The 25486-nt window shown below is 38.8% G+C and overlaps 1 protein-coding gene across 4 annotated transcripts in view; it reads left to right on the forward strand.

Annotated features, from left to right (window-relative positions):
• CHD6 (chromodomain helicase DNA binding protein 6) overlaps positions 1-25486 on the forward strand; it is a 199453-nt gene that overhangs the window by 115777 nt on the left and 58190 nt on the right. For all 4 annotated transcript variants that reach the window (XM_069496135.1, XM_069496137.1, XM_069496138.1 and 1 more), the window contains 5 exons: positions 1130-1306; positions 1936-2079; positions 5079-5334; positions 6175-6385; positions 16177-16372. In XM_069496135.1, the coding sequence (XP_069352236.1) occupies positions 1130-1306; positions 1936-2079; positions 5079-5334; positions 6175-6385; positions 16177-16372 (984 nt within the window). The remainder of the gene's footprint in view (positions 1-1129; positions 1307-1935; positions 2080-5078; positions 5335-6174; positions 6386-16176; positions 16373-25486) is intronic.

A 25486-nucleotide genomic window follows, 5' to 3' on the forward strand; every position in this document is an offset into this window, starting at 1 on the left:
TAACAAAAAAAAAGTTAAAAGCACAACAGAAATTTTTTAAAAAGCTTTTGTTAAGTGCAGTCACTTTGTATGGTTGTATGTGTGTCCTGAGTACTGGTTTTTATTTTTTTTTTTTTTTTTGAGACAGAGTCTCACTCTGTTGCCCAGGCTAGAGTGAGTGCCGTGGCGTCAGCCTAGCTCACAGCAACCTCAAACTCCTGAGCTCAAGCGATCCTCCTGTCTCAGCCTCTCGAGTAGCTGGGACTACAGGCATGCGCCACCATGCCCGGCTAATTTTTTTCTATATATATTTTTAGCTGTCCATATAATTTCTTTCTATTTTTAGTAGAGGTGGGGTCTCGCTCTTGCTCAGGCTGGTCTCGAACTCCTGAGCTCAAACGATCCGCCCACCTCGGCCTCCCAGAGTGCTAGGATTACAGGCGTGAGCCACCGCGCCCGGCCCGAGTACTGGTTTTTATAATTAAGCAAGGTAAAAATTAAATTACTTCAATCAGAGGAAAGCCTGTGCTCTCCCTAGGGGTTTCATAGACAGCAGAAAGAGACACTTGGGAGAAATTTAAGATGTGCTGTAACATCATGCAGCTCTGCTACTGAAATGTGATGGCAGCGCCAAGACAGGCTAAAAAGCAAAGCTGTGTCCTGCCTGGTTGCCCTTGTCCCAGGTGAATCAGGATCATTACTTCGAATCTATGGTAGAGAACCCAAGTTACAAGGTGAAATTTATTAAATCTGAACAGTAGCAGAGGGTTTCTTTGGGCATTCAAGCCATGCATGGTTTAGACCCACTGTTGGCTGGGAATGCGTGAACCAACACCCATCTGCTCTCCTTATGGCAATTAAAAAATAAAAAGCTCCCTAGCTATATCTTTTGTATTGCTCATCTTTCTCACCTTCATAAGGGCAAATGCTGCTTTGCCTCTGTTCAATTGATGTTGTGAGGTCTCTCTTTCGTTTAAATAGCTGGTTCATTATGGTCTCTCTTTTCTCACGTGAGGAATAGCAGTATTTGTTGGCTTCTCACCTGAGCACTATTATTTATAGTGCTGCCTCCTCTAACCCAGGAGGTAATCCATTAGCAGAATTCTACAGCCATGGTGTAAAGCGTTGCCTTCGGTTGTGTCATCCTCAGGGAAACCCCCTTTCAGGAGTCTTCAAGTTCCATGTTGTCATCACAACATTTGAGATGATCCTGGCAGACTGCCCAGAGCTGAAGAAGATTCACTGGAGCTGTGTGATAATTGATGAAGCTCACAGATTGAAGAATAGGAACTGCAAACTTCTGGAAGGTCTAAAGCTCATGGCCCTGGTGAGAGTTAACAGCTCTTTACATAACGAGAGGTTCCTTCTATTCAGTTTAGAGGAAGCATCCTGTAGCCATTTTGCATGTAGCTTACTTGTACATAGTCCTTTTACTCTAGATTTTCTTTTTGCCCTCTATAGCCATGACAGTACAGGGATAAATTTTTTTTTTTTTTTTAATCACAAACTGGGTCAACAATTTGGCCTTTGCCAAAGATTGATTTCCAAAGGGCCTTAGAGGACTCTTAAATAGCATGAAATTTGTGACTTGGAAATGTAAGGTGTCTTTACTTGTTTCTGGATCCCTGAATGAACTGATACCAAAGATGATGGTCTTTTAACATTGCTGTTTTGGCACAGTGCCCAGTATGTGGTGAGTAGGCACTCAATAATATTTAGTGAATGAATGAATAGTTGCTTTAATTAACATGAAATTGCTGCTGGAATCAGTGATGTGAAAGGAAGGTTGATCGTTTATTGACTGTAAGCGTATGAAGTGTTGGCACACTATCTTTTCATTAAAGCAGAACAGAATTGTCCCAAATAGAGCACAAAATGCCCTGGGTTAATTTTCTCCACTAAAATATACGTTTTGATGGCTCAACGCTGTTCATCATGTGCTTTTAATTTGTGCAGGAACATAAAGTGCTTCTCACAGGAACACCCTTGCAGAACTCTGTGGAGGAGCTCTTCAGTTTGCTAAATTTTCTGGAGCCATCACAGTTTCCTTCAGAGACTGCTTTCTTAGAGGAGTTCGGAGATCTGAAAACAGAGGAGCAGGTAATTAGAGGCCTAACGATTGAGGAGACAATGTGATGGTTACCTTCATCAACAAAAGAGCAGGTCACCATGGGGACAGGACTTAGCAAGATCTGGCATCCCTGGTAAAATGAGCATTACTAATCCCCTTTATCTTATGCACTTGTTTATGTTGGGGAGGGTAAGCTGATTGTTAACAGTTCTTATTGTTCAAAAGGATAGATGAGTCAGCACCCAAAATATCTTGTGTTGGTGTATCAGGCTCCTGCTTCACTGATCTCACTTGTATGTTCAATGATTTTGCTTATAGCTCTGGCCTCGGGAACATGGTGCTTTCTTCTGCTTCCCTCATCCTTCCTCTTCCCTCCTACATAATCTGCAACTTGTTCCCAGGCCCATCTTCTTGAGTACAATACAATACAAGGCAGTCACATACCTAGAGTGGTTGATAAGTCTAGTTTTGTCCAGATCAACTGAATTTCCTGAGTTTTCAAGGGTCCAGTCCCATGTCTAGTTTGTTAGATTTAAAGCTAATTCAAAACAACCAATATTAATAAATATCTATGTACTGTGAGTAGAATACTAGGGATTATAGAAGCAAGCCAGACAAATTTCAGTGCCGTAAGAGGAACAATAATAGAGTTGAGGACTTTAAAGGAGAGATACATCACATCCGTCTGAAAATCAGGAAAGACTTCTGGGAGAGAGTACAGTTTGAAAATGCATTCTGAGAGATGGGTAAGTTTTCACAGGTGTAGAGAAAAGAGGTAGTGACCACTTTGCATAGGAAGAAGCCAGTATAATCAGAGCCATGGAACTTAGTTAGTAGTGGGGAATCATCTGTTTCTGCTGAAAAGAAAGTGGATGAATTGGGAAATATGAGGCCAGAGAGGTTTAGGATTACATTGTGGGAAGATTGTGAAAGATGGGTTGAATAATTTGGTAGGTAACAGAAAACTATGCAAGGCTTTATTGCAGGAGTGATGTAATTAATTCTGCTAAATTAATCTACCAATGGTGTGGAAGTGGGTTGGGACAGAGAATTTGGGAACTGAAAGGTTTGGGAATTTTACTAGCAGATGTCAAGAGTACACTCTGTGGTTGCAGTCTGTTTCTACTTCTGATACAAGTCAGACTTTGAGAGCAGTGAATGATCAAACTTAATTCCCCTTCTCTACATTGCAGTATCTGTTGATCTTTCAAAAGCCAGCTCCAACCTTCTCTCCATTTTTGGACCATTAGAAATGCATCCTCTTCTCCCATTGCACTTAATTTGTGGTATGCATCTTTTCTTCTTCCTAGACAATGATCTCCTTGAGGACAAGGCCCACATCTTCTCCAAAGTTGTGTTTGTTGTATTGACCAGCACAGTGTCTGGCATATAGTATACTCTAAATGATTCAAGGTATGAACCAAGTGAAGGGCAAAAGTTGGACCCAGCATGTGACAGATTGACTTTGTCCCTATCTTTAACAATTAGCTAGCTGTGTCTTTTCTCTTGGGGTTCTTATGTGGTAATTCCTTACCCATTTGGGGGATTAGATTCCTAAGTACCCTTGGTCGGTAAAATGAAGGGTTAGGTTTAAGATTGGGGTTAGGTAGGAGAAAACCATAAAAATGACATCAAATATCTGTATTTTATTTTTAAATTTTTTAAAATTATTTTTTAATTGACAAAAATTATATAGTGTACAACATGATGTTTTGAAATATGTATATGTTGCGGAATGGCTAAATTGAGGTAATTTAACATGCATTACCTCACATACCTTTTGTGGTGACAATACTCAAAATCTGTACCCTTAGATATCTTCAAGAATACAATACATTGTAATTAACTATAGTCATCATGTTGTGCAGTAGATCTCTTGAATTTATTCTTCCTGTCTAACAGAAATTTTGTACCCTTTGACCAATATCTCCCAAATCTGCACCCAGCCACACCACCCCAGTCCCTGGTAATCACCATTCTACTCTCTGCTTCTGTGAGAGGTCTGTATTTTAAAACATTAAATAAAAGTTCTTGAAAGCATCTGTTTACAAAATAAAGCATATTCGTCATTGTCTAAAACCTGCTTTTGTAAGTAACTCTTCTAAATCACTCTCTGTAGGTCACTTTCTATTTCTTCAGGAAGCATTGCCACAGCATACAACTTATTTATGCAGGCTTTACCCCTTTTAAAATTTTTGAACAGCCCTTTCTGACTTGAAACTTGATTTCTTTTGCACTTTCGTTTTTCTCTATTTTATTTTTCTATCAGAGTTAATCTTACTGGTATCATGTTTTAGCTCTAGGTTAACTCAGGTGTTTTGATTTTGAATCTCTTAGTCTGTCATTGTCTTACTGGGAGAGAGAACAAGTCACCTTGCAGGTGCAGTCAAGTGTATAAAGATCTGCTGTCCAGGCCTGGGATGTTAGGAGAAGAGCAGATAAATAGTAGCAAAAAACACTGTCAGACATAAAGTGCCCCTGATGTGACAGATTCCATGATGGAATGAGAGATGTCACCTTCAACATTAATTCTTTGCATAATGCTACCTTCACACATGTATGCTGCTGTTATTATTTTAAACATGTAGGAGGAAACTGTTTCCAGATTGCCTCTACTTCTGACTCTGTTCTTTCAGCATCTCTCTTCTCTTTGTAATATATCACTTGTGCCTCCTAACATGACTTAATATTCAAGTAATTACTGTGCATGTGCATGTGTTAGAGCGAGAGAGGGGTTTGTTTTCTCTATTCTAGACAATAGGTTCTGTCTTTTGTCTTTCTCCCTTTTTATCTTGTGAGATTGCCACGTAGGTTCTTAGTAATTGCTTGTGAATTAAAACCAGATCCTTTTTTTCCTTTCAGTACTGTTGTAAACTCCTCATTTTCAGGGATCAATCATGATCTTTCTTTTAGTCTTCTCCCACAGTACTATTAATAGATGTTCAAGAGATTATAGAGAAGATTGGAATACTCCAGGAATTACTAAATCAAGATTGGGCAGGTACATAGGTCTGTTTTCTTTGGACAGGTAAAGAAACTGCAGTCTATCCTGAAGCCAATGATGCTTCGGAGGCTAAAAGATGATGTGGAAAAGAACCTTGCTCCCAAACAAGAGACGATCATTGAGGTAGAACTGACCAATATCCAGAAAAAGTACTACCGTGCCATCCTGGAGAAGAACTTTTCCTTTCTGACCAAGGGGGCAAATCAGCACAACATGCCCAATCTCATCAACACCATGATGGAGCTGAGAAAGTGCTGTAACCATCCCTACCTGATCAATGGTAAGTCAGGACATTAAGGAGTAACTCGGGACTGTCACAGGCCTCTGCCAGAAGCTAATGATAGTCCAAGAACTCATGTGTTGGCTTCCGTTGTGTGTTAGACTGATGTATGTGCCCTCACCTTTTTGCAGAGTAGAAAACTGAGGTTCAGAGAGGTTGATGGATTTGCTTAAGCAATCTAGGTATTAAGTACACAGTGCCAAGTTTTGAACTAACTTCTGCCAACACTCTGCTTCAGAGTACATACTCAGCTTGGCAGAAGGTAGATATCACTCATCTTATGCCCTGTATTTGCTCGAAGTCTAGCCCACACTTTTCCACTTGAGGACAGGGAAATGTGTTACTTAGTTGAATGAATGAAAATCCTCCAATGAGATTAAAACTTTCTGCAGACAAATTAACGGTTAACTGATTAGAGAAGATGTTGGAAGGTTTTTTTTACCATAAAACTTTCAGAGAAATTTTTCAATCAAAATGTGAGTTGGATTGTCTTACAGCTGGTCTTTGTGATGTCAAGAGGTATCAAGGTCTTTTTTTTGCCAACTTTCTGGGAAGGTTTCTTTACCTGAGTGAGTCAGCTTAGGTTAGCACTTGGTGTCTCAAATCCTCTCTCCTTTGGTGAGACTTCCCGGGAGAGCCAGGGCCCTGTGTTATCATCTACAGGATGGCCCTGATGTCGCTGCTGAGGGCAAGACCAGGCATGCACACCCAGCATCTCCTCACTGGACTGCTGGTCTAGGACCAAAGAATTCACTTCTTTTCCCTAGGATCTGCAAAGCAGAGAGCAGCTTTTACCATTATGTTTTGTTCAAGGAATAGTTTTGTTCCATTTCTTTTCAGGGGCAGAGGAGAAAATTCTCGAAGATTTCCGAAAATACCACAGCCCTGATGCCCCTGACTTTCAGCTGCAGGCCATGATTCAGGCAGCAGGGAAGCTGGTGCTGATTGATAAACTGCTCCCTAAGCTGATTGCAGGTGGCCACAAGGTACTCATCTTCTCCCAGATGGTGCGCTGCCTCGATATCCTGGAAGATTATCTCATCCAGAGAAGGTGAGACTTGTGTCAAAGCTCTGCATCCAACACTGCAGGCAGTTCCTGTTATTTGATGTCTTTCTGAACCATTCAAAAATTATGTTTCAATAACAGTAAAACATTCAAAAGTGGAGAAAAGGACTCTCCTCTGAAAGATTGACTAAAATTCAGAGTTAGATTTTTATGACCAAGTATACTCAAGTTTAACTGTCTGGAGTGAATTTCAGAGCCTGTAACGTAGAGTCCTTGCTTTGTTTAAAAAAAAAATCCTATATGTTTATTTATATTCACTTTGGTTGGAGGAAACAGTTCAAATAGCCTTACAAAGGGTTAAGAAAATAATGTATTTACCTTTTTGTTGCTTTATAATGATGAGAGAGATATGTCCTGGAAATATCACTGTATCCAGTTTCTAAAAGAGCATAAGCTGGCAACTCACAGAGAAAGAATTTAGGGATATTTTACGTCCTTTCTCAGAGCCCTCTAAGTTTTGTGATACACTAATTATGGCATCCCTATTTATTTTCTTGTTCATATTCCGATAATTCCTTATATCCTAAATTCTATTACTCATGCAGGTGAAAAGTCTGGTGTTATGTGGGTTATTTGGATTCTGTGTGGGAACTACATTTGTTACATTATACCCAGTACCTTAGATTTTCAGTCATTATGATACATCAGTGATCTAAAGCTTATAAATGAGTTTTTAAAAATTTACTCTTAATGATGAAAGACTTATCAAGATTATAGAAACTAGTAGCCCAGGCATTGCTAAGTTTAAAGAAAATCTGTGTTTTCATAGCAAATCTCAGGTGTCTTAACAGATGTTCTTATTCTTTAAGATTCTGTTTGCCGGCCGGGCACGGTGGCTCACGCCTGTAATCCTAGCACTCTGGGAGGCCAAGGGGGGTGGATCGTTTGAGCTCAGGAGTTCAAAACCAGCCTGAGCAAGAGCGAGACCCCGTCTCTTCTAAAAAAATAGAAAGAAATTAGCTGGACAACTAAAAATATATAGAAAAAATTAGCCAGGCATGGTGGCACATTCCTGTAGTACCAGCTACTTGGGAGGCTGAGGCAGAAGGATTGCTTGAGCCCAGGAGTTTGAGGTTGCTGTGAGCTGGGCTGATGCCACAGCACTCTAACCTGGGCAACAGAGTGAGACTCTGTCTCAAAAAAAAAAAAAAAAGATTCTGTTTCCCCTTACACATCACATGTATTTTATAGAAAGAATATTAAAGGAAATGACAAATTTAACTATGGGTATGCTGACATTTAATGTTACATAAATAATTCAAAAGAGTCTGGTTAGGCAATGAAAGAATTCCTCAGAGCTCTATAATAGAGATGTATGTGTAAAGAATTCTTGAGTCTTGTGTTACAGGAATAAATCAAAACTGATAAAGCACTTTTGTAGTTTATAAATTCACTATAGATTAGCACCCCATTGCCAGAGCACTTGCTTCTTATAAATATATTGCTTTTCAAAATATGTACAACTATTAGTTTGCAGACTTTTTAAAAAGAATCTCCCAAAATGAGTAACAATGTATTTAACAGACTTTTGGTAAGTCTGTTATCCTTTTTATCCTTTTTCCTTTATTGTTTATTGCTCATTTTGTGTTCATACACAAGTTTTTTCTTGAAAATACAGAAACACATTACACCACCACATGCACAACTTCTCATTCATGCTTGGGGTTTGTCTTTTCAGTCTCCTTTCTTTCTGCATACATACAAGGGCTGTCTGGAAAATATCCAGCCATTGTTAATATATTTTTCGTATTACATGGCTAGTTACTTTCCAGACAGCCCTCATATGTTTAGCTTTATTGTTTATGTATTTGTTTGAATTGTGATAATATTCTACATTATACTTTGTAGCTCATATTTAATATATTATGAAACTTTTTCCTTTATTATTTTTCTATAAAATTTTGATAATCTGCATGATATTCTGTCTCATAGGTTTCCAATTTTTCATCATTTTAAGGGACTATAATGAATATCCCTTTATAGTCATTGAGAATGTTTTCAATTATTTCCTTAGGATAAATTCTGATGTCCATTTTTGAAAACATTTGATGCATAAACTATTTCCCAAACACCTTCTCTAGTTAAGTGTTTTATTTATATGTCTTTCAACACCATATGAAAATGCTTTTTTCATATTTTGATGAATATTGTTTTGCTTCTTTAATCTTGATAATTCAGTAAGCCAAAATTATGGTCTCTTATTTTAATTTTTTTTTTGATTACTAACAAAGATGAATATTTTTTCATATTTATTAGATATTTATGTTTCTTTTTGTGGATTGCTTATTCATTTTCTTCCTCCATTTTCTGTCGCTCTTTGACTCTTCATTTATAAATTTATAAAAATTGTTTACTTGAGAATATGTTGCAAATATTTTCCTCAATGTTGTTTTGCCTTTTAATTTTGTTTATGGATGCGAGTTTTTGTTTATTTTGCTTTTAAATGTTCTAAATTTTATAATAGTCAAATCTTTGTCTTAAAACAACTTTAAGCCTAAATCCTTATTTATGCTTAAACTTAAGCTTAAATAAGTAAATTAATATGCTTTAAAATTCTGCTTCCACCCTTCAGCCATATCATGTAAATATTCTGAAGTATTTTCTTTTCATTCTTTGATAGTTTCTTCACTGCTTCCAGGAGTGTTCTTCTGGCCTTACTATTGTCATTACTTTTCTCTTTTTAATTTAGTTTTTATTTTTCTCAAAATAAAATTTAAATAGTCATTGTATTAGACTTATGAAAAATTGCATTTCCTAATTCACTCTTCCCCTTTCCCAGTTTCCCACCCCCCAGAAGCAATTACTTTCAACTCTTTATGCTATTTCTTTTGGTATTTATAGCTATATCTAAATAATGTTATTAGTTATAATTTCTTGATATTTTTAGTTTTAGGTAATATCTGTTCTGACTGTGAAAGATGAGTATTTAGCCTTCTTTCACTGCCCCTCATAACCACCATATATGCAACTTCCTGTCCTCCCGTCTTTCGAGCATGCCACAAAATACTTTGGGATAGAGTAATAGTCATTGTTTATTATGACTGAATGACACTGCTGAATTACAGTGCAGCCATGCAATACGCTGTTTAAGTTTCATTCTTGCCCAATTTTTATATTCTCTGAACTAAAAATTATCTTTTTGATTGCTTATTTTTCTATATTCTTGTTATAATTCAGCTGCAAACGTTACCCTGGTTGTCTAAATCTTCTCTCGTTATTTTCCAACACATCAGTCTGCTTTTATTAGGGCCAGATCTCCTGAGACCTCCTTACCTGTTCCTCTCCCCATCTGGTACACAGTTGTCATCTGTGGTATGCCTTCTTTCATCAAGCTGACAAGTTTGTTTTTACAATCAAGTCTTGGTGGTGGATTCCATGTTGGAGCACCTCTTCTGGTAGCTCCTGAGAAAGGATAGATGATAGGTAAATTTCGAGACAATGCCTGAAAATGTTTTTAGTCTACCCTCATTCTTCAGTAACAGTTTGGCTGTATTTGAGATTCTAGGTTAGAAATCATTTCTCCACAGAGTTTTGAGAGTGTTACTCCACTGTCTTTCAGCTTCTAGGCTTGCTGTTGAGTAGTTCAAAGCCCTTTAGATTCCTGGTCTCTGTGTATGTGATACGTTTTCTCTTTTTAGAAGTTTTATTTTCTCCTTGACCCCTGTCTTACGAAATTTTACAATGAACTGCTTTCTTGTACTGGTTACTAAATATTAATAGATCTTTATCATCTGAAATTTAAGTGACTTTTAGTTTCAGGGAATTTTCTTTATCTTTCATTATTTCTTTTTTTTTCTGTTTTCATTTATTTGTATGTCAGACCTGGACTAAACACCTAATTTTTCCTTTTCTCTATTTTTTATCTCATTATCTTTCCTGTGCCTTCTGGTAGAATTCCTTTACTGATGTTCCAACTCTGAACCTCTAGGGTTTTGTTCTATAATTATATTTTTAATTTTCCAGAACTTTTTGTTTTGTAATTTTTCAGTTTTTACAGCACCAGTTATTTCATCGATACAGTGTTTTCTCTTGTCTTTCCAAGGTTTATCATGATAGAATTTTTTTAATCTGTGTCTGCTTTCTCCAAGTCGTATTTTTTTCTTTCATTTTTTAATGTATCTTTCATGTGAGAATTTTAGGTTAGCTTTTTTTTTTTTTTTTTTCATTTTAGCACTTTAAAGTGCTATTCCACTGTGCTCTGGCCCCCATGGTTTCTGATGAAAAGTTCTGCAGTCATTCAAATTGTTGTTCCCCTGTATGTAATTTGTTGATTTATTCTTTCTGCTTTTAAGATTTTTGTTTAATTTTTGGTTTTCAACAGTTTGATTGTGAAAACTGTAATTCATCCTGGTTACTGAGCCTCTTAAATTTGTAAATGTCTTTTATCAAATTTGGGAAGCTTTTGATTATTATTTCTTCAATTTCTTTTTAATTTTTGCCCCATTCTCTTGTTTTTTTTTTTGTTTGTTTGTTTTGTTTTTGTAAGACTCCATTTACCTGTGTATTTGACCTTTAGATATAATCCCATAAGTCCATGGGCTCTCTGTTCTTTTTTTGTTTTAATCCTTTTTCTCTCTCTTAGTTTAATTTCTCTGTCTTCAAGTTCACCGACTCATTTCTCTATTATCTCCATTGTGCTTACTAAGCCCACACACAGCTTTCTTTTAGAGAGTGTATTTTTTAGTTCTAAGATTTCCATTTGATTCTTTGTTTATTAATGTTTTGTTTCTCTGGTGAGATTGCCTATCTTTTTATACATCACTTACATTCCTTTACTTCATCGAGCGTAATTATAATAACTGCTTTAAAGTTCTTGTCTGAATTATAATGTCACAGGTTTGACATCTGTTAATTGTGTTTTCCCTTGAGAAGAAGTCTCATTTTCTAGTTTCTTCATGTGTCATGTGATTTTGAGTTTTTTCTAGACATTGTGAATATTATGTTGTAGAGATTTAGGATTCTGTTATATTGCTCTGAGATGTTGATGGTTTTTATTTGGAGGCAGTTAACTAGGTTAGACTCGAAGTGCAAACTCTGTCAACATCTCTGGAAGGTGGCAGCTTTCATCTCAGTTCAGACAACTTGCAGTCTGCTCCAAGCAAGTGTAAGGCACTTGTCAACCGGAGACTTTGGTAGAGTTTGTACCAAGAATTTGTGGTTCCCCATCTTTCTACTTCCTGGGTAACATAGTTGCCCCAGGTCCTTCCCTGAATGCCTGTCAGAAAGATAGCAGCTTTTTATCAGAGCTATAGCTGACCTGCACCTCTGACACCATAATGTGGCCTCTGCTCAGCCGAAACCACGTTTCTCTTCCTCTCCAACATCTGCCTGCTTTTGTTAACGCTCCAGTGCCCTCAGGTAGGTTTTGCTGCTCAGGTGTTTTGTTTTTTATATTTTGTTCACACCCTGTGATTGTTACTTGCTGGCACATTGGTGTGTTAGGACTTGTTCCAGAAGCAGAGGCCCTGTGTTTCAGACCAGGCAGAGGCTTTCTTCCAGTCTGTTGGCTAAGCGATCAAATGAGTGGGGAGCACCGTGTGGCTGATTAGAAACTCTGGATTTGTAAGCGAGGCTTGTGGACTGTGGCTTTCACTCTCCACGTGTGAGTACTTTTCGTCTGGCTGTACCGTTTCACTGGGACCCTCCAATGTCAGTATTCTGGGGTCTTGTTTCTCTTCCTCTTTCCTGCCTAGAGGGTGGAAACTTAACTATACTCAGAGTTGATGGGGGCAGGTGAGAAAGAGTGAGGGGTCTCAATATGTCTGTTTCTCTTTCCTGTTTTCATTAAGGTCTGTCTGCTTGTAACTGTGGTTTGTATTTCTCTGAGTAGAAAGGATCAAAATCCTTTATTTAACCCTTTTCAAGGCCAGGGTGGGTGATCTAGAGGCTAACTGATACTTCAACAAATATTCCAGCAGTTCCCCTGTTTTTAGACTCTACATCCCCACTTTGAGGGATACCTGAGTGTTATCAGTGTCTCATCCCTTCGGGAAGTCTCCAGTGTTAAGTTAGGTGTGTCTTGCCTGAGATTCTGCTTTCTTCAGATCAAATACCACTTAGCCTGCTTTCCAGCTTTATTGATTTGGGGAGAGGATTATGTTTTTTTTAAAAAAGTCCTTTTACTGTCCCTTTAGTAAAAGTTTGGGGAGAACAAAGAATTAAATGTGCGTGTTAATTAATAATCTTTGGCTGGATTTCTTTGATTTTCTTTTTTCATTTCAGTCTTCAGTCCTTCTGTAATTTTGGTAAATAGCATATAATGGAAGTCTGATTTTCTTTTCTTTACAAATATGTCTGATTTTCTAATTTTGTGTTTACCAAAATAGTCCATCTTTTTATACATGCTGGGTATGTGTCTAGCCTTTCTATTCTTTCGATCGGTGCTTTCATTCTTTTGCTGATATATTATTCCAGATGAACTTCAGAATTATTCTTTAAACCTATCTCTGAGTACTATAGCCCCTCACTCCAGAAAAATGTATGTATATATACATTTACATATCTATATATCCATATATCCATTTGTTGGGATTTTTATTGGCCTTTACACCTTAAGTAGGGTAGACTGACATCTTTACAAAATTGAGGAACATGCTATTCACCACACTTACTCAGGTCTTTTATGTACACCATCGACTCAATAAATCTATACAGGGTCTACTTTGTGCTAGAACCTCCGAAGGTGTTACAAACATAGTGGTGAACAAAGCATGGCCTCTTCGTGTTACTACCAATCCTGCATATTTATTATTGAATTTAATCCTAAATATTTCACGTGTTTGTGGCTGTTGTGAATGGGATTTTAAAACTCTTTATGTGTTCCAGCTGATTATTGCTGGAAGACGAGGCAGTTGTTCATTTCCCTTCAGGCCTTCTAAGGTCAACATTTCTCGTGCCAAAAATGTGTCACTGCTCTTCCCTCTCGGCCAGTCTCACAGAGGCTTTTCCAAAGTGCCACCTGCTTCTTGTTCGGTATTTGACAGTGACTCAGATTCATAGTTCAATGGGCCACATCAGCTCCCAGGGATCTCGTTCAAAATACAGTTGTCGTAGAGGGTTAATTGCTGTGCTGAAATTTAGTGTGGAAAATTTTATTATGTCTGATTTCTTCATTCAGACTTACTAGCCCTCAAGGTTTTCTTTGTTCTTAAGCCTGTTTGCCTCTCCAGCTGTCCATCTGGTTTTGTTCCCGTTTAATTTCATGCCAGACTCTCATCCAGGAATTAGGGCATAGCCAGGGATCTGGTTCAGAAGTGAGGGGGGTGTGGGGGATGATTTAAAAGAGCTCAAAGAATTTGATTTTATTTTAGTTTTCCATTCTTTGAGAGCACTCCCTCAAAACTAAACAAGTGATAGAAATGAGAAAAATTGTTCCAACTATACTGCACAAATTCTAAAAGTTATTACATCATAGTGGGCAAAATACTGTTTCCTAATTTTATGGGTATTTTTTTTTCCCTAATGTGATGGCCAAGCTATATATATTATCACGTTTTGTTGATTTCTCCTCCCCCTTAAGGCCATGCTAATTCCCATCCTCACTCTGATCTGTGGGTATCTAGCTCCCTTCTGGGGACTAGGGATGTCTTGTTGAGGAGCATCGAGCCCTCTGTTCCCACAGCATTCATGTGTGTGGTGGTTGGGTTGGGGTGGCAGCGGCTGTTCTTTAATTGAATCTCAACCCTGTCTCTGACTCCACACCCTGTGCTGCTTCCCTTGAATCGCATAGGTTGTTAACCTATGAGTAGCTCACTTCAGATCTGACTTGGAGCGTTGGTTTATCAAAATCATTTTGATTACTCACTTACAGTTTCTGTTTCCACCTTCTGTTGGAGTAAGGAGTTTCCAAAGTTAACAAGTGTTGCATTTGTATCTTTAATGTCTCTGTAAGTTTTTAGAGATTTCTGCCCTGTGGCATTGAAATGTAGGGTACAATGTGAAAGCCATAAGTCAAATGGATGTGGGTTCAACTCACTCACCAGCTTGGCGACTGAGCAAGATATTTTGCTTGTATCGGTTTCTGTTTTGTTTTGAAGTTTCCCCAAGTATAAAATGGGGATGATAGTAGAATCTACCTCACAGGATTATTGTGAGGATTAAATGTGATGATGCATATCAAGTGTGTGTACAGTATCCGGCACAGAACTGACACTTAAGAACTTGCTACTAATATTATGGTTATTACAAATAGTGATATCTATAGAATTTCAGGCATTAACCCTTCGCTTTTATGTTATGACACAAATCTTTTTGGTTTGTCTTCATGACAGTCTTATCAGCTCCACCCATTGCATTTGCTACTACAGTTCCCATGTATTATTCTTGGGTGTATTATAATAAAAAGAAGAAGAACAAACCAAAAAACTACACCCTTAATTCCAGGTATGGTTGCATTGTTGCTTTGTAAAAGGAAGACAGTATTTCCAGATTTGTTTCTTTCTATGTACATGTCGCTTATAAGTCTGAGTTGGTCAGATTTCTTCATGTGTATTTCCTTGGGTGGTTTCTATACGTGACTTTTCTTCAAGGAAGTCAGGAATGTATTGCCAAATGTAGTTTTCTAAAGCCATCCCCACAGAGTCCTCTACCCCTAGAGTGTCTATACTTATTCTCCTGTCAGTTATTTATCATTAGTTTTAGACATCTGATTTCCCAAATCCCAGGCTACTGATAAGATTTTTGCCAGGATCCACAGTCTTGGCCATTTGTTGGGTTTAGGATGACTTTGTCCTTTTCTCACAAAGTTCCTATTACTTTTACTTCACCAGCCAGTTCTTGCTTGTGGTTAAAATTGGGCCCAGAGTAACATCCCCCTAGTTAATTCATTTGTTGCCAAGGGGTGAAGAAGAAAAGAGTAAGACTCCCACCAGCTTTCCAGAATGCTGCTCTATCTTACTTCTGTGTTAATTACATGATCTCCATCACAAAGGCCCCTTCTGCACTTTCTCTCTGGGTAGCAGTAGTACTGTGTTCCCATAACAGTTTCATTTCTTACTCTCTGTGTTTTTACCCTTACCTACACCATGCATTCCACCCCCGATCTTAACTTTCTACACAGGTATATGCCTTCTTAATGATATTCAGCTTTACCTCCTTACATTACTTTCCCCTAAATATTCGTCAGATTCTACCCCCACCCCTACCTCAAAAACCTTAACTGTGATTTATCGCTACTTGCTTGGCAAAATACTGCCCAGGAGACCCTGGTTTCAGCTATAAACTTGGGGGTTTTGCTGTGTACCTCTAAAGCTTTGAGGAGCTTGTTAGGCTAGAAATGACCTGCCCAGGCATAAAAGGACAGCCTCACAATATAGTCTTCTACCATTTCCAGTTTACCGCAAAGCAGCTGGAGACAGGTGTTAACTCCAAGTTCTTGTTATGAGCACTACTCAAAGTAGATGTTTATGGCTTTTATTTGTTTTTCCTGGTCTTATGATTAGATTTAGTGCAAGTATAAACTGGGAATTACTTGAGAATAAGTAGCTTGGGCAGTGGGGATCAATATTTTATGTTTGTAATTCTTCTAGTCCTTCTTAGTTTGCAGCTGGTTTTTTTGTTTTGTTTTTTGTTTTGAGATGGGAGACATGTTGCAGTGCAGTTTTAAGTGTCTACTCTGCTACATATGTAGGGGGCGGGATTCCTTCTAGACTGTCATTTGGACCAAATTTAGAAGTGAGGGGTGTAAGGCTGTCGGTCAACAGCTTCCTGCATTGTTTGCTGTTCTCCATTGAAGTCATGATTAACGCCTGGGCTTTCGTTCATTTGGGTCCCCTCAGATACACCTATGAGCGAATTGATGGGCGAGTACGGGGAAACCTGCGCCAGGCAGCCATCGACCGGTTCTGTAAGCCAGACTCAGACCGCTTTGTCTTTCTTCTGTGCACCAGAGCGGGAGGCCTGGGGATCAATCTCACAGCTGCTGATACCTGCATCATATTTGATTCTGACTGGAACCCACAAAATGACTTGCAGGTAACCATTAGGATGATTGCTCTTTACCTTAGCTGCCCCTGCATCCCAGAACATCACGACAGGGCCTGGCATGGCTATAGAGCGTCTGCCGTGCTCCATGCTATGGTGTCAGCTGGATGACAGGCTTAGGGCTTTGGTCAGGGGAGTGAAACCAAATGAAAAGTAAATGTCGACCTTTCCCACCAATCAGAGAGTGGTTCTTTCCTTTTGCTTTAAATCAAATGATGTTTCACAGTGGTAGCCTCCAAGTACAGAATAGAACTACTATTTACTATCAGATATAAAGAAAGATACTAAGCTTGACTAATTCTCTAATTCTTGATGCATAGATTGATTCTGGCATTTTCACCTGGTTTTCTTGTTAGATGGTCCTATGTCATATATGTCATATGAACAGTAAATGAGTTAACCCAAACGAGTGGGAAAGTTCCATGGTATGGCAGGGGTGATGGGCACCCTCACCAGGTCATATGCTTGCCATATAATGCAGAATGTTAGAGTTTATATGTGTCCAGTTAAGTGGCTTTGTGGATTCTGTTTTCTAGTCTTAACCAAACAAAATAACCGGTGGCTTTAAAAGATTACTGCAAAGACTGGAGTTAATACATTTTTTAAAAGCAAGTATAAACAAACAACAAGAAAATGGCAGAGTCTGGTTTAGAGTTCTTCATCAATCCTGTTTCAGTGTAAAAACAATGGCATTCTAACCAGATTGGACAGTAAGTCAGCCAAAAAGATTCTAACTTGTCTAGAAGACTATATGTAATAGAATATAGATTTATGTCCATTATCATTAATGATGAACTTCATCCTAAGTATATATTGTATATATCTTGGGATATTTACTAACACTAGAATTGTGAGTATGTTGTGGGAAGGATAGGTGGGTGGCTCAAAACCTTTTTCATAATACTGGTGATTGATCAAAAGAAATTTAGAGGCCACTGTTTGGCAAGATTTAAGAGGTACTCTAGAGCTGTGGTCCCCAGCCTCTGGGCTGCAGACCAGTACCAGACTGTGGCCTGTTAGGAACCAGGCCACACAGCAGGAGGTGAGCAGTGGGCGAGCAAGCAAAGCTTCACCTGTATTTACAGCCGCCTCCCATCGCTCACATCACTGCATAAGCTCCGCCTCCTGTCAGATCAGCAGCAGCATTAGATTCTCATAGAAGTGGGAACCCTACTGAAAACTGCACATGCAACGGATCTAGGTTGTGTGCTCCTTATGAGAATCTGATGCCTGATGATCTACGGTGGAGCTGAGGTGGTGATGCTAGTGCTGGGGAGCGGCTGCAAATACAGATTATCATTAGCAGAGAGGTTTGACTGCACAATAAATGCAATGCACTTGAATCATCCCCAAACCAGCCCCCACCACCCTTGTCTGTGGAAAAATTACCTTCCCTGAAACCAGTCCCTGGTGCCAAAAAGGTTGGGGAGGAGGCTGCTCTAGAGGATACTGCAAGAGAAGGTCTGCAGGGAAGAGAGAGCTAAGCTGATGTTATCTGGGCTTCTTCCCTAGGCACCCACTGCCATAGAGTCATTCTACTTTGTCTTTTTCACTTAATGAGTTTCCAAACAAACTTTTTTGTTTGAATAAAGCAGTCTATGAGTTGAAAACCAGTGCTTTAAATTATTAAATTGGTGACAGTTGGCTCAAACTCAGGAAAAACATCATGGTAAATCATTATAAAGCAAACTATGTTCAACATCTACCTTCAAAGAAAACCAGTGCTAATAAATAGCTCACCATCAGTTCTTTCTACTGGTGAAGAGATGTTTGGATCAAAAGAGAGTTGCTAGATAAAATGAATAACCAAGTGTTAAAGGAGTAACATATACTCAACACTAAATAATAAACAAAAACTAATATATGAGCAGCTCAATATCAAGAACCTAATTAGGTTAATGATATAGGTTAGGGGGTGGAAAACTTGCCTTTTCAGCTGCTGCCTGATTTTTAAAATAGTTTTACTGGAATGCAGTCATACCCATTTGTATATGTGTTTATCTGTGGTTGCTTTCATGTTACAATGGCAGACTTGAATAGTTGCAACAGAGATCTCAAAGCCAACAAAACCTAAAACATTTACTATCAGGACCTTTACAGATGTTTGCCAATCCCAAAACAGATAATCATCTTAAGTGCTTAACAACTGTAAAATTCTCTGCTTCTTTGTGGTGCTCACCTGACTGTGAAGCATGGTACCTGGGAGAGTGATGGCACAGAAGCCCAAAGTTGAGTGGCCAGTTTGAGGCCATGTTAGCTGGAGGGACATCCAGGAGGGAAATCGGAAGCATGTGGCTGGCATTTGGAGGCAGATCACAGCCAGAAGTAGAGATTTTTGAATCACCATACTTCACCTGGGTGAAGTCTAAACATTACCAGTTTAATAGGTGCAATGCCAAGAAATGGAAAAAGCAAGAAGATGTTCAAACCTGATGGAGAAGGGAGAGTCATCTGAGGTGACTGATTTGTATGTGTAGCAACCAGAGAAGGTGGGTGGAGCTGTCCAGAATTAGGGTCTGGGAGAAGGGAGAGGCTTTGGAATAGCTGTTTTTAATGTCCACTGCTGGGGAACTGGTAAGAGGTGAATTAAGAAATAACAGTGAAGTCCAAATAGAAATTGGATAGTGCGGATTTTTTTTAGTGTGCTGAGTCAGTTTCTGAATTTCCTCAATGCTCAGCCTGAATGAAGATTCAAAGAAAAGCAGCACTATAGGTGATCCAAGGTGGGAGCTCATACAGAGTATGTAGCAAAAACTTACTGAATTAGGGAGTTAACATAAGTCAGAGGGAATTATCCTTGATTTTTAAAAATGTCTAACCAAACTGGGTAGAAATGAAATAATTGGGACATACGGAGTAATATTAGGACAAGTTATTGGAGAGTGGGATTGGTGGTAAAGAAGATATGATAGAGGAAGGTCCAAGTTCCAGCTCTCCTGCAGAGATGGAGCAAGGTTCTTGCTTGCTTGGCATGATGGGGAAGACAGCAAGAGGGCTGGGGACTGCACACACACACTCCCACTCCCCTTGGTGTTTGCCCTTGCACCCAAGGGCTTTAAATATAAAATATTTATTCCAGGGAGAGTCTGGAGACTGGGACCCTGGGACCATCACTTTTCCTTCCAACATCTTCCTCTTTCTCCTTTCTACAAAAGTGAAGGCACAAATTTATTAGGATCCAGGATAGGAACTGAGTACTTCTTAGGAATAAGGATCTCAACGATACTATCATTTTATCTGGACTATGAAACGGAAACCAATTTTTAGAACCCCCTAATGGGGAGATCTTATCTAGAAATGGCAGGTGAATGCCCCATCCTCTCTCAAACCTTGAATGTGTTTGTATTATCATCCACATCTGTAAAAAATTCAAGGGTATCATTTCTCACCTTTTCTCACCTTCATTTAGACGATACAAGCTGTGATTCAGTCCTGAATCACTTCATCAGCAGCAGGTGTTGTCTGGGTTTCCTGTAATATCTGAGGTTAAAAAAAAAAGGCAAAGGGTGATGACAATAGCCTGAGAAGGAAAAAGAGTAATGAAAAACTGGCTTCACTTCTTTCTTCTCATTAGGAGGAAGCCAATATTGCTGCTAGCCCTGAGGGCAGAGGCAGGCCTCTTGGGAATAGCATGGTATCATGCCCCCGTCAGAGACCACAAGCACCTTCTTCTTCCATTGCTTCATGATATCTCTGCTTCCTGTTCTCGGAGCTTTTTGCACCTGGAGTCAAGAGTTCCTTAGGGTTGAGCAGAGTTCAAGGTAACAGTGATAGGTCCAGCACAGTTCCAGGTCCTTCCTGTTGGTAAGGTCCCTGAAGGCAGAACGTAGGAAGCCTGGGAGCAGATGTCCTGGCTGAGAGCACAGTCAAAGGGTAATGCAGCTGTTGTCTGTCTGCAGGATTTTGGAAGGGAGGAGGGAGTGTAGCCTGAGGAGTCAGAGCCCCTTTCACAGTCACTGGAAGCAGACTCCAAGAGGCTGCCACTCTGCTCCGGGAAGGAGAGGAGCTGGACCACATACTGCTTCCTCTGCTACCACCGAATTGCTAGCACCTCCTATTTCTTGACAGTATATATGCCTGGAGCTTGGAGAATTACATCTGTTGGGTTTGCTTTTCTTCACTATAAGAAAATAAGAATTTGTAATTGTATGCACAAATGCTCTGTTGTGTAGTCCATCTGTTTAATGAATATTTATTAAACACTAGGATATGACAGGCATTTTTTAAAGTACTGGAGACCTACCAATGAGCTAGACCAACAGTTTCTGCTCTCATGGAGCTTTCATTTCAGTGGAGTTGGCAGACAATAAATGAAGAAAATTAAGTAAGATAATTAGTAATACTTACTACAAAGAAAATAAAATAGAATAAGGAGATAAGAATGCTGGGAGTTGGGTGCCCTGAGTTAGGTAGAGTGGTATGGGAAGGCTTCTTTAAGATGACTTTTGAGCCTAAATGATGAAGAATATCTTAAATTATGAGATAAGGAGGAAGAATGTTCCAGACAGAACAAAGAGTATGACCATATAGAGTGGGAACGAGCATAGGTGACACACCTAAAGTGCAGGATGGGACAGGTATTTATTTATTTTATAGCACCAGTCCCAAATAGAGTACTTTTGAGTACTTACCTGCCTCTCATTTCAGTGTCCTCTCTTTTCAGCTCCCTTCTTTCTGCTGCCCAAAAGCACCCCTTTCCCATGCTAGGACTTCATCTCTCCTTGTTCTCAGCCAGCTCTTGACTGGTTTATCTGAGCCCTGGACACCATGCTAGGCACTGGATAACAAAAGGACTCCACACTTTGGTTTGACCTGATAAACAGAATCACACAGTAGAAGCAGAGTGCAATGGGAAGATGTGTGTGGTATTTCCCAAAGATGTTTCCTTTTTAAGAGGGGGTGATACTTTACCCCAAGGTATAAATCTGGAGCTGAAAATTACCGATTGAACCATAGGCCTACAAGAAGATTAGTGAAGAAGGGCAGTTTGCTAGTGCTCCCTGGTTCATACTGCATAGACAGCCCTGGTTCCTCTTCGTGATTGGCAGCCTGCAGCTGCAGACTTTGAGCATGCTAGGAGAAATGTAAAATCCCTGGGCTTGAAAAAGTGCTTGTGTGTAGAAAATGTTAAAAGCAGTTGAGTTTGGGTGAGACTATAGATTTTTCTTTAACTTCTCTTATTATTCAGATTTTCATTAAAGAACAAGTAATTTAAAATGTTAAAGAAAGTATACTTTTTAAATATAATAGTGCTAATGATTTGGAAAAGTAGTATAGGGGTCAAAAGAGGAAGGAACCTTGTGTTTGGGTTTTTGTACCACCCATTTAATTTTTATGTGACTATAAAGATGTGTAGTATGAGGTTTTGCTAAGTTCTGGACTTGGGACTAACAATAGTATATTGAAGGCCAGAATGAGTTTGCAGTCTGTCACTGGGCAACTAAGCCATGCTGCCTTTCTTGCCATTGCAGGTACACTGGGCTCTGTACCTGTTTTTTGAGTTGTTTTTGTTTTTTTTTTTTTTTTTGGTCTAAACATCATTACTTGTTTCTCTTTGGCCTTTGTTCACCTCAAATGTATTAAAAAGTAAAGAACAATCTGTGAGCCTACAAATCATGCAGGGGAGCATTAGGGCTCTATAGCTTTTCTGGGGGTTGTAGCGCCACTGCCCAATTGTGTTTTACTCCAGAGGTTTCCACGTATACCTTTGCTGATGCACCTCCTTTGGACTTCATCTCAGTTCCTGTGCTAGTTCTGCATGTTTCTTTCTCTACTTCATTTTTTTTTTTTTTTTTTTTTTTTTTGGTGAGTTCTATTAGGAAAATAAGGAATAGTTTGAGATGTGACTGTAAAATCACGAGTCTCTTAATGTGACAAGACTTACCTTGCTGTTCAGGTAAGTCATATTGGGAGAGAACATGTTTATCCTGGTGTAATTTAGCAGCTTGTGGCCCTGCTCTCCCAAACAGGGGATTGTTTGTCTCAGTTAACGAGAAGTCCGGAGGTAGGAAGTCCAGGACTAGTGAGGTAGCTTTGTAGTATCATCAGAGTCCATGTTCCTTCTGTCTTTCTGCTCTACCATCTGCAATGTGCGTGGTTTCCATCCTCTTGGTTTCACCCCAGACAGAAAAACTAAGGAAGGCAGACATGTTGCTTTTTACAGGAAAGCAGAACTTTGGCAGTTATCCCCAGTGGACGGTGCTACACCTTGTTGTTCAGGACTATTAGCTTGCCTCCCCTGGGAGGCTAGAAGCGGTTTCAGGTACACGTTACTGCCCTGTACAAGAGTCAGGGTTCTGGTAGTAGGCAAGAAAGGGGGAAGTGGGTGCCATGAAGGCAGTTAGTGGTATCTGCAGCACTCCTCCATTAGACCTTTCCCCAGAACTTTTCATCTCACTCTTGTAATTTACCCTCAATACCATGTGAGCCAGAAAAAAAAAAATCTGTGTCAGTACTTAATGGCCACATATTGTTACTGCTTTGAAGGTCCCGTAAACCATATTTACCTTGATCATTTCCTTTGTTCGTCAGAGTTACCCATCAAATTTTCTCCCAGTAATAGAGATTTGCTACCACTAAAGATAACTGAAAGAAAGCCCAGCAACTAATTTTAATAGCTAAAGACCAAGCACTCAATTATCCAGCAATAGAAGACTGATTGAATAAACTATAGTGTATTCGGCTTTGGGAAAAAAAATGAGGAATATCTCTATATGTTGCTATGGAATCATCTCCTGGATATATTGTCAAGTGGAGAAAAAAATAAGGTGGAAAAAGGCTATATAGTATGCTAGCATTTATATGAAGACTATGTGTCTTTGTATCTGTCTTTCTCTTCCCCTCTCCCACCAAGGATAAAACTAAAACAAACAAAAAAAAAAAACCTTTTTTTTAAATGGTTACGTATAGAGGGAGCTAGGGAACAGGTCGTAAGTGACAGGGAGAGAAGGTAGTTTTTCCATTTTGTGTATTTGATTTTGGAACCGTTTTAAGTATTTTATATCATTATAAAAAATTAATTTTATAAACTTTTAAAAAATTGTAAAAATCGGGCCGGGCGTGGTGGCTCACGCCTGTAATCCTAGCACTCTGGGAGGCCGAGGTGGGCGGATCATTTGAGCTCAGGAGTTCGAGACCAGCCTGAGCAAGAGTGAGACCCCATCTCTACTAAAAATAGAAAGAAATTATATGGACAACTAAAATATATATATACAAAAATTAGCCGGGCATGGTGGCGCATGCCTGTAGTCCCAGCTATTCGGGAGGCTGAGACAGGAGGATCGCTTGAGCTCAGGAGTTTGAGGTTGCTGTGAGCTAGACTGACGCCACGGCACTCACTCTAGCCTGGGCAACAGAGTGAGACTCTGTCTCAAAAAAAAAAAAAAAAAATTGTAAAAATCACAGAGTTCCAGTGTACCCTTCACCCAACTGTTCTTAATGTTAACATCTTATATAACCATAGTATAATTATCGAAACCAGGAAATTAACATTGATACAATATTCTTAACTAATCTACAGACCATATTCATATGCTTTCAGTTTCCTACAAATATTCTTTTTCTGATCCTGGATCCAATCCAGGATCTCACATTCTATTTAGAAGTCATGACTCCTTAGTCTCCTCTGATCTGTGACAGCTCCTTCATCTTTCCTTATCTTTCATGGTCTTGACACTTTTGAAAGGTACTAATCAGCTGTTTTGTAGAATGACCCTCAATTTGTGTTTGCCTGATGTGTTCTTACGATTAGATTTGAAGGTTATGCATTTTGAGCAAGAATATCATAGTGATATTATATCCTCAGTGCGTTTTATCAGGGGGTACATTATGTTAATATGTCTTACTACTTGTGATATAACCTTGATCACTTGGTTAAGGTGCTGTCTGCCAGGTTTCTCCACTGTAAGATAACTGTTTTTTCCTCTAAAAATTGTTAAGTATCTTGTGAGTAGATATTTTGAGACTTTATAAATATCCTATTTCTCATCATACTTTTGCCCATTAATTTTAGTATGCATCAATGGTTCTTGCTTTCAAAAATTATTACCGTGGTGTTTACCTAATGGTAAATTGGTATTCGCATCATTCCTTCTACATTTATTAATAGGAATTCTACTATAAGGAAGAGTTGTCCTTTGTCTCCCATTTATTTATTTATATCAGTGTGGACTTGTAGATATTTATTTTATTTTATAATCCATTACTTTCATTATTTGTTTTTAAGTTGTTTAGATTTGACTATTGGTAGCATCCTTAAGTTGCCTTCTGTGTCCTTTTGACATACTCCCATCATTTCTTGAGCATTTCCTTACTTTCTGGCACCACAAGATGTTCAAGTCCATGTTGCATTTTTCCTGCCACAGCCTTAGAATTAACCATTTCTCCAAGGATTCCTGGTTCCTTTTATTTGAGAATGACATTTGGAAACCAAGGTCTGGCTACTAGGTATGCCCACTGCTACTGGAGAGTTATTGCTTCTAGACCCTCTGTGCAGATGGAACTAGGAAATATATGTATGCATACTAACACAGCATTCATACTGCACATCTGTATTTATTCTGTGTATATTCATCCATAGTGAGATTTCTCATTATAGCCGAACACCACAGGGTTCAGTGTAGCCTTCTCTTCCTCATTTGTAACTTCTTTCTTGGCAGAGTGAAGCCTGGATTTCGTTATCATAACACAGTATGTTTACTCATTTTTCGATCCTAGTATACACATCAAGTAGTTTCAGAATTGCAAACCCATATTTTGTGAAAAATAAATTTATGAGAGTATAATACTGCTCTATACTGGGTTTTTTGGTCTTTAGTATTACAATATGTAGTCAAAATACCCTTTTCCAAAGTGACTTAGTTTAGTTATTTTCTTCCCCATTTCCTTCAGTGTGGTTAAATTAATGAAAAGAAAAGCCAATCCCTAAAATTCTAAAGCGAAATGAAACAACTGAATCTAGCTATGTACCAAGTGAGCAGGCATAACTCCTCCTCAGAGAGGAATTATTTTAAGGGTCTATAGTTGATATTTTTATACATTTTCATTTTGATATAATTTCATTTTGCAACTCCAATTTACCCTTTATCCAGATTCACTGTTCATGTT

This window comes from Eulemur rufifrons, chromosome 20 (genome assembly GCF_041146395.1).
Source record: "Eulemur rufifrons isolate Redbay chromosome 20, OSU_ERuf_1, whole genome shotgun sequence".
NCBI lineage: Eukaryota > Metazoa > Chordata > Mammalia > Primates > Lemuridae > Eulemur > Eulemur rufifrons.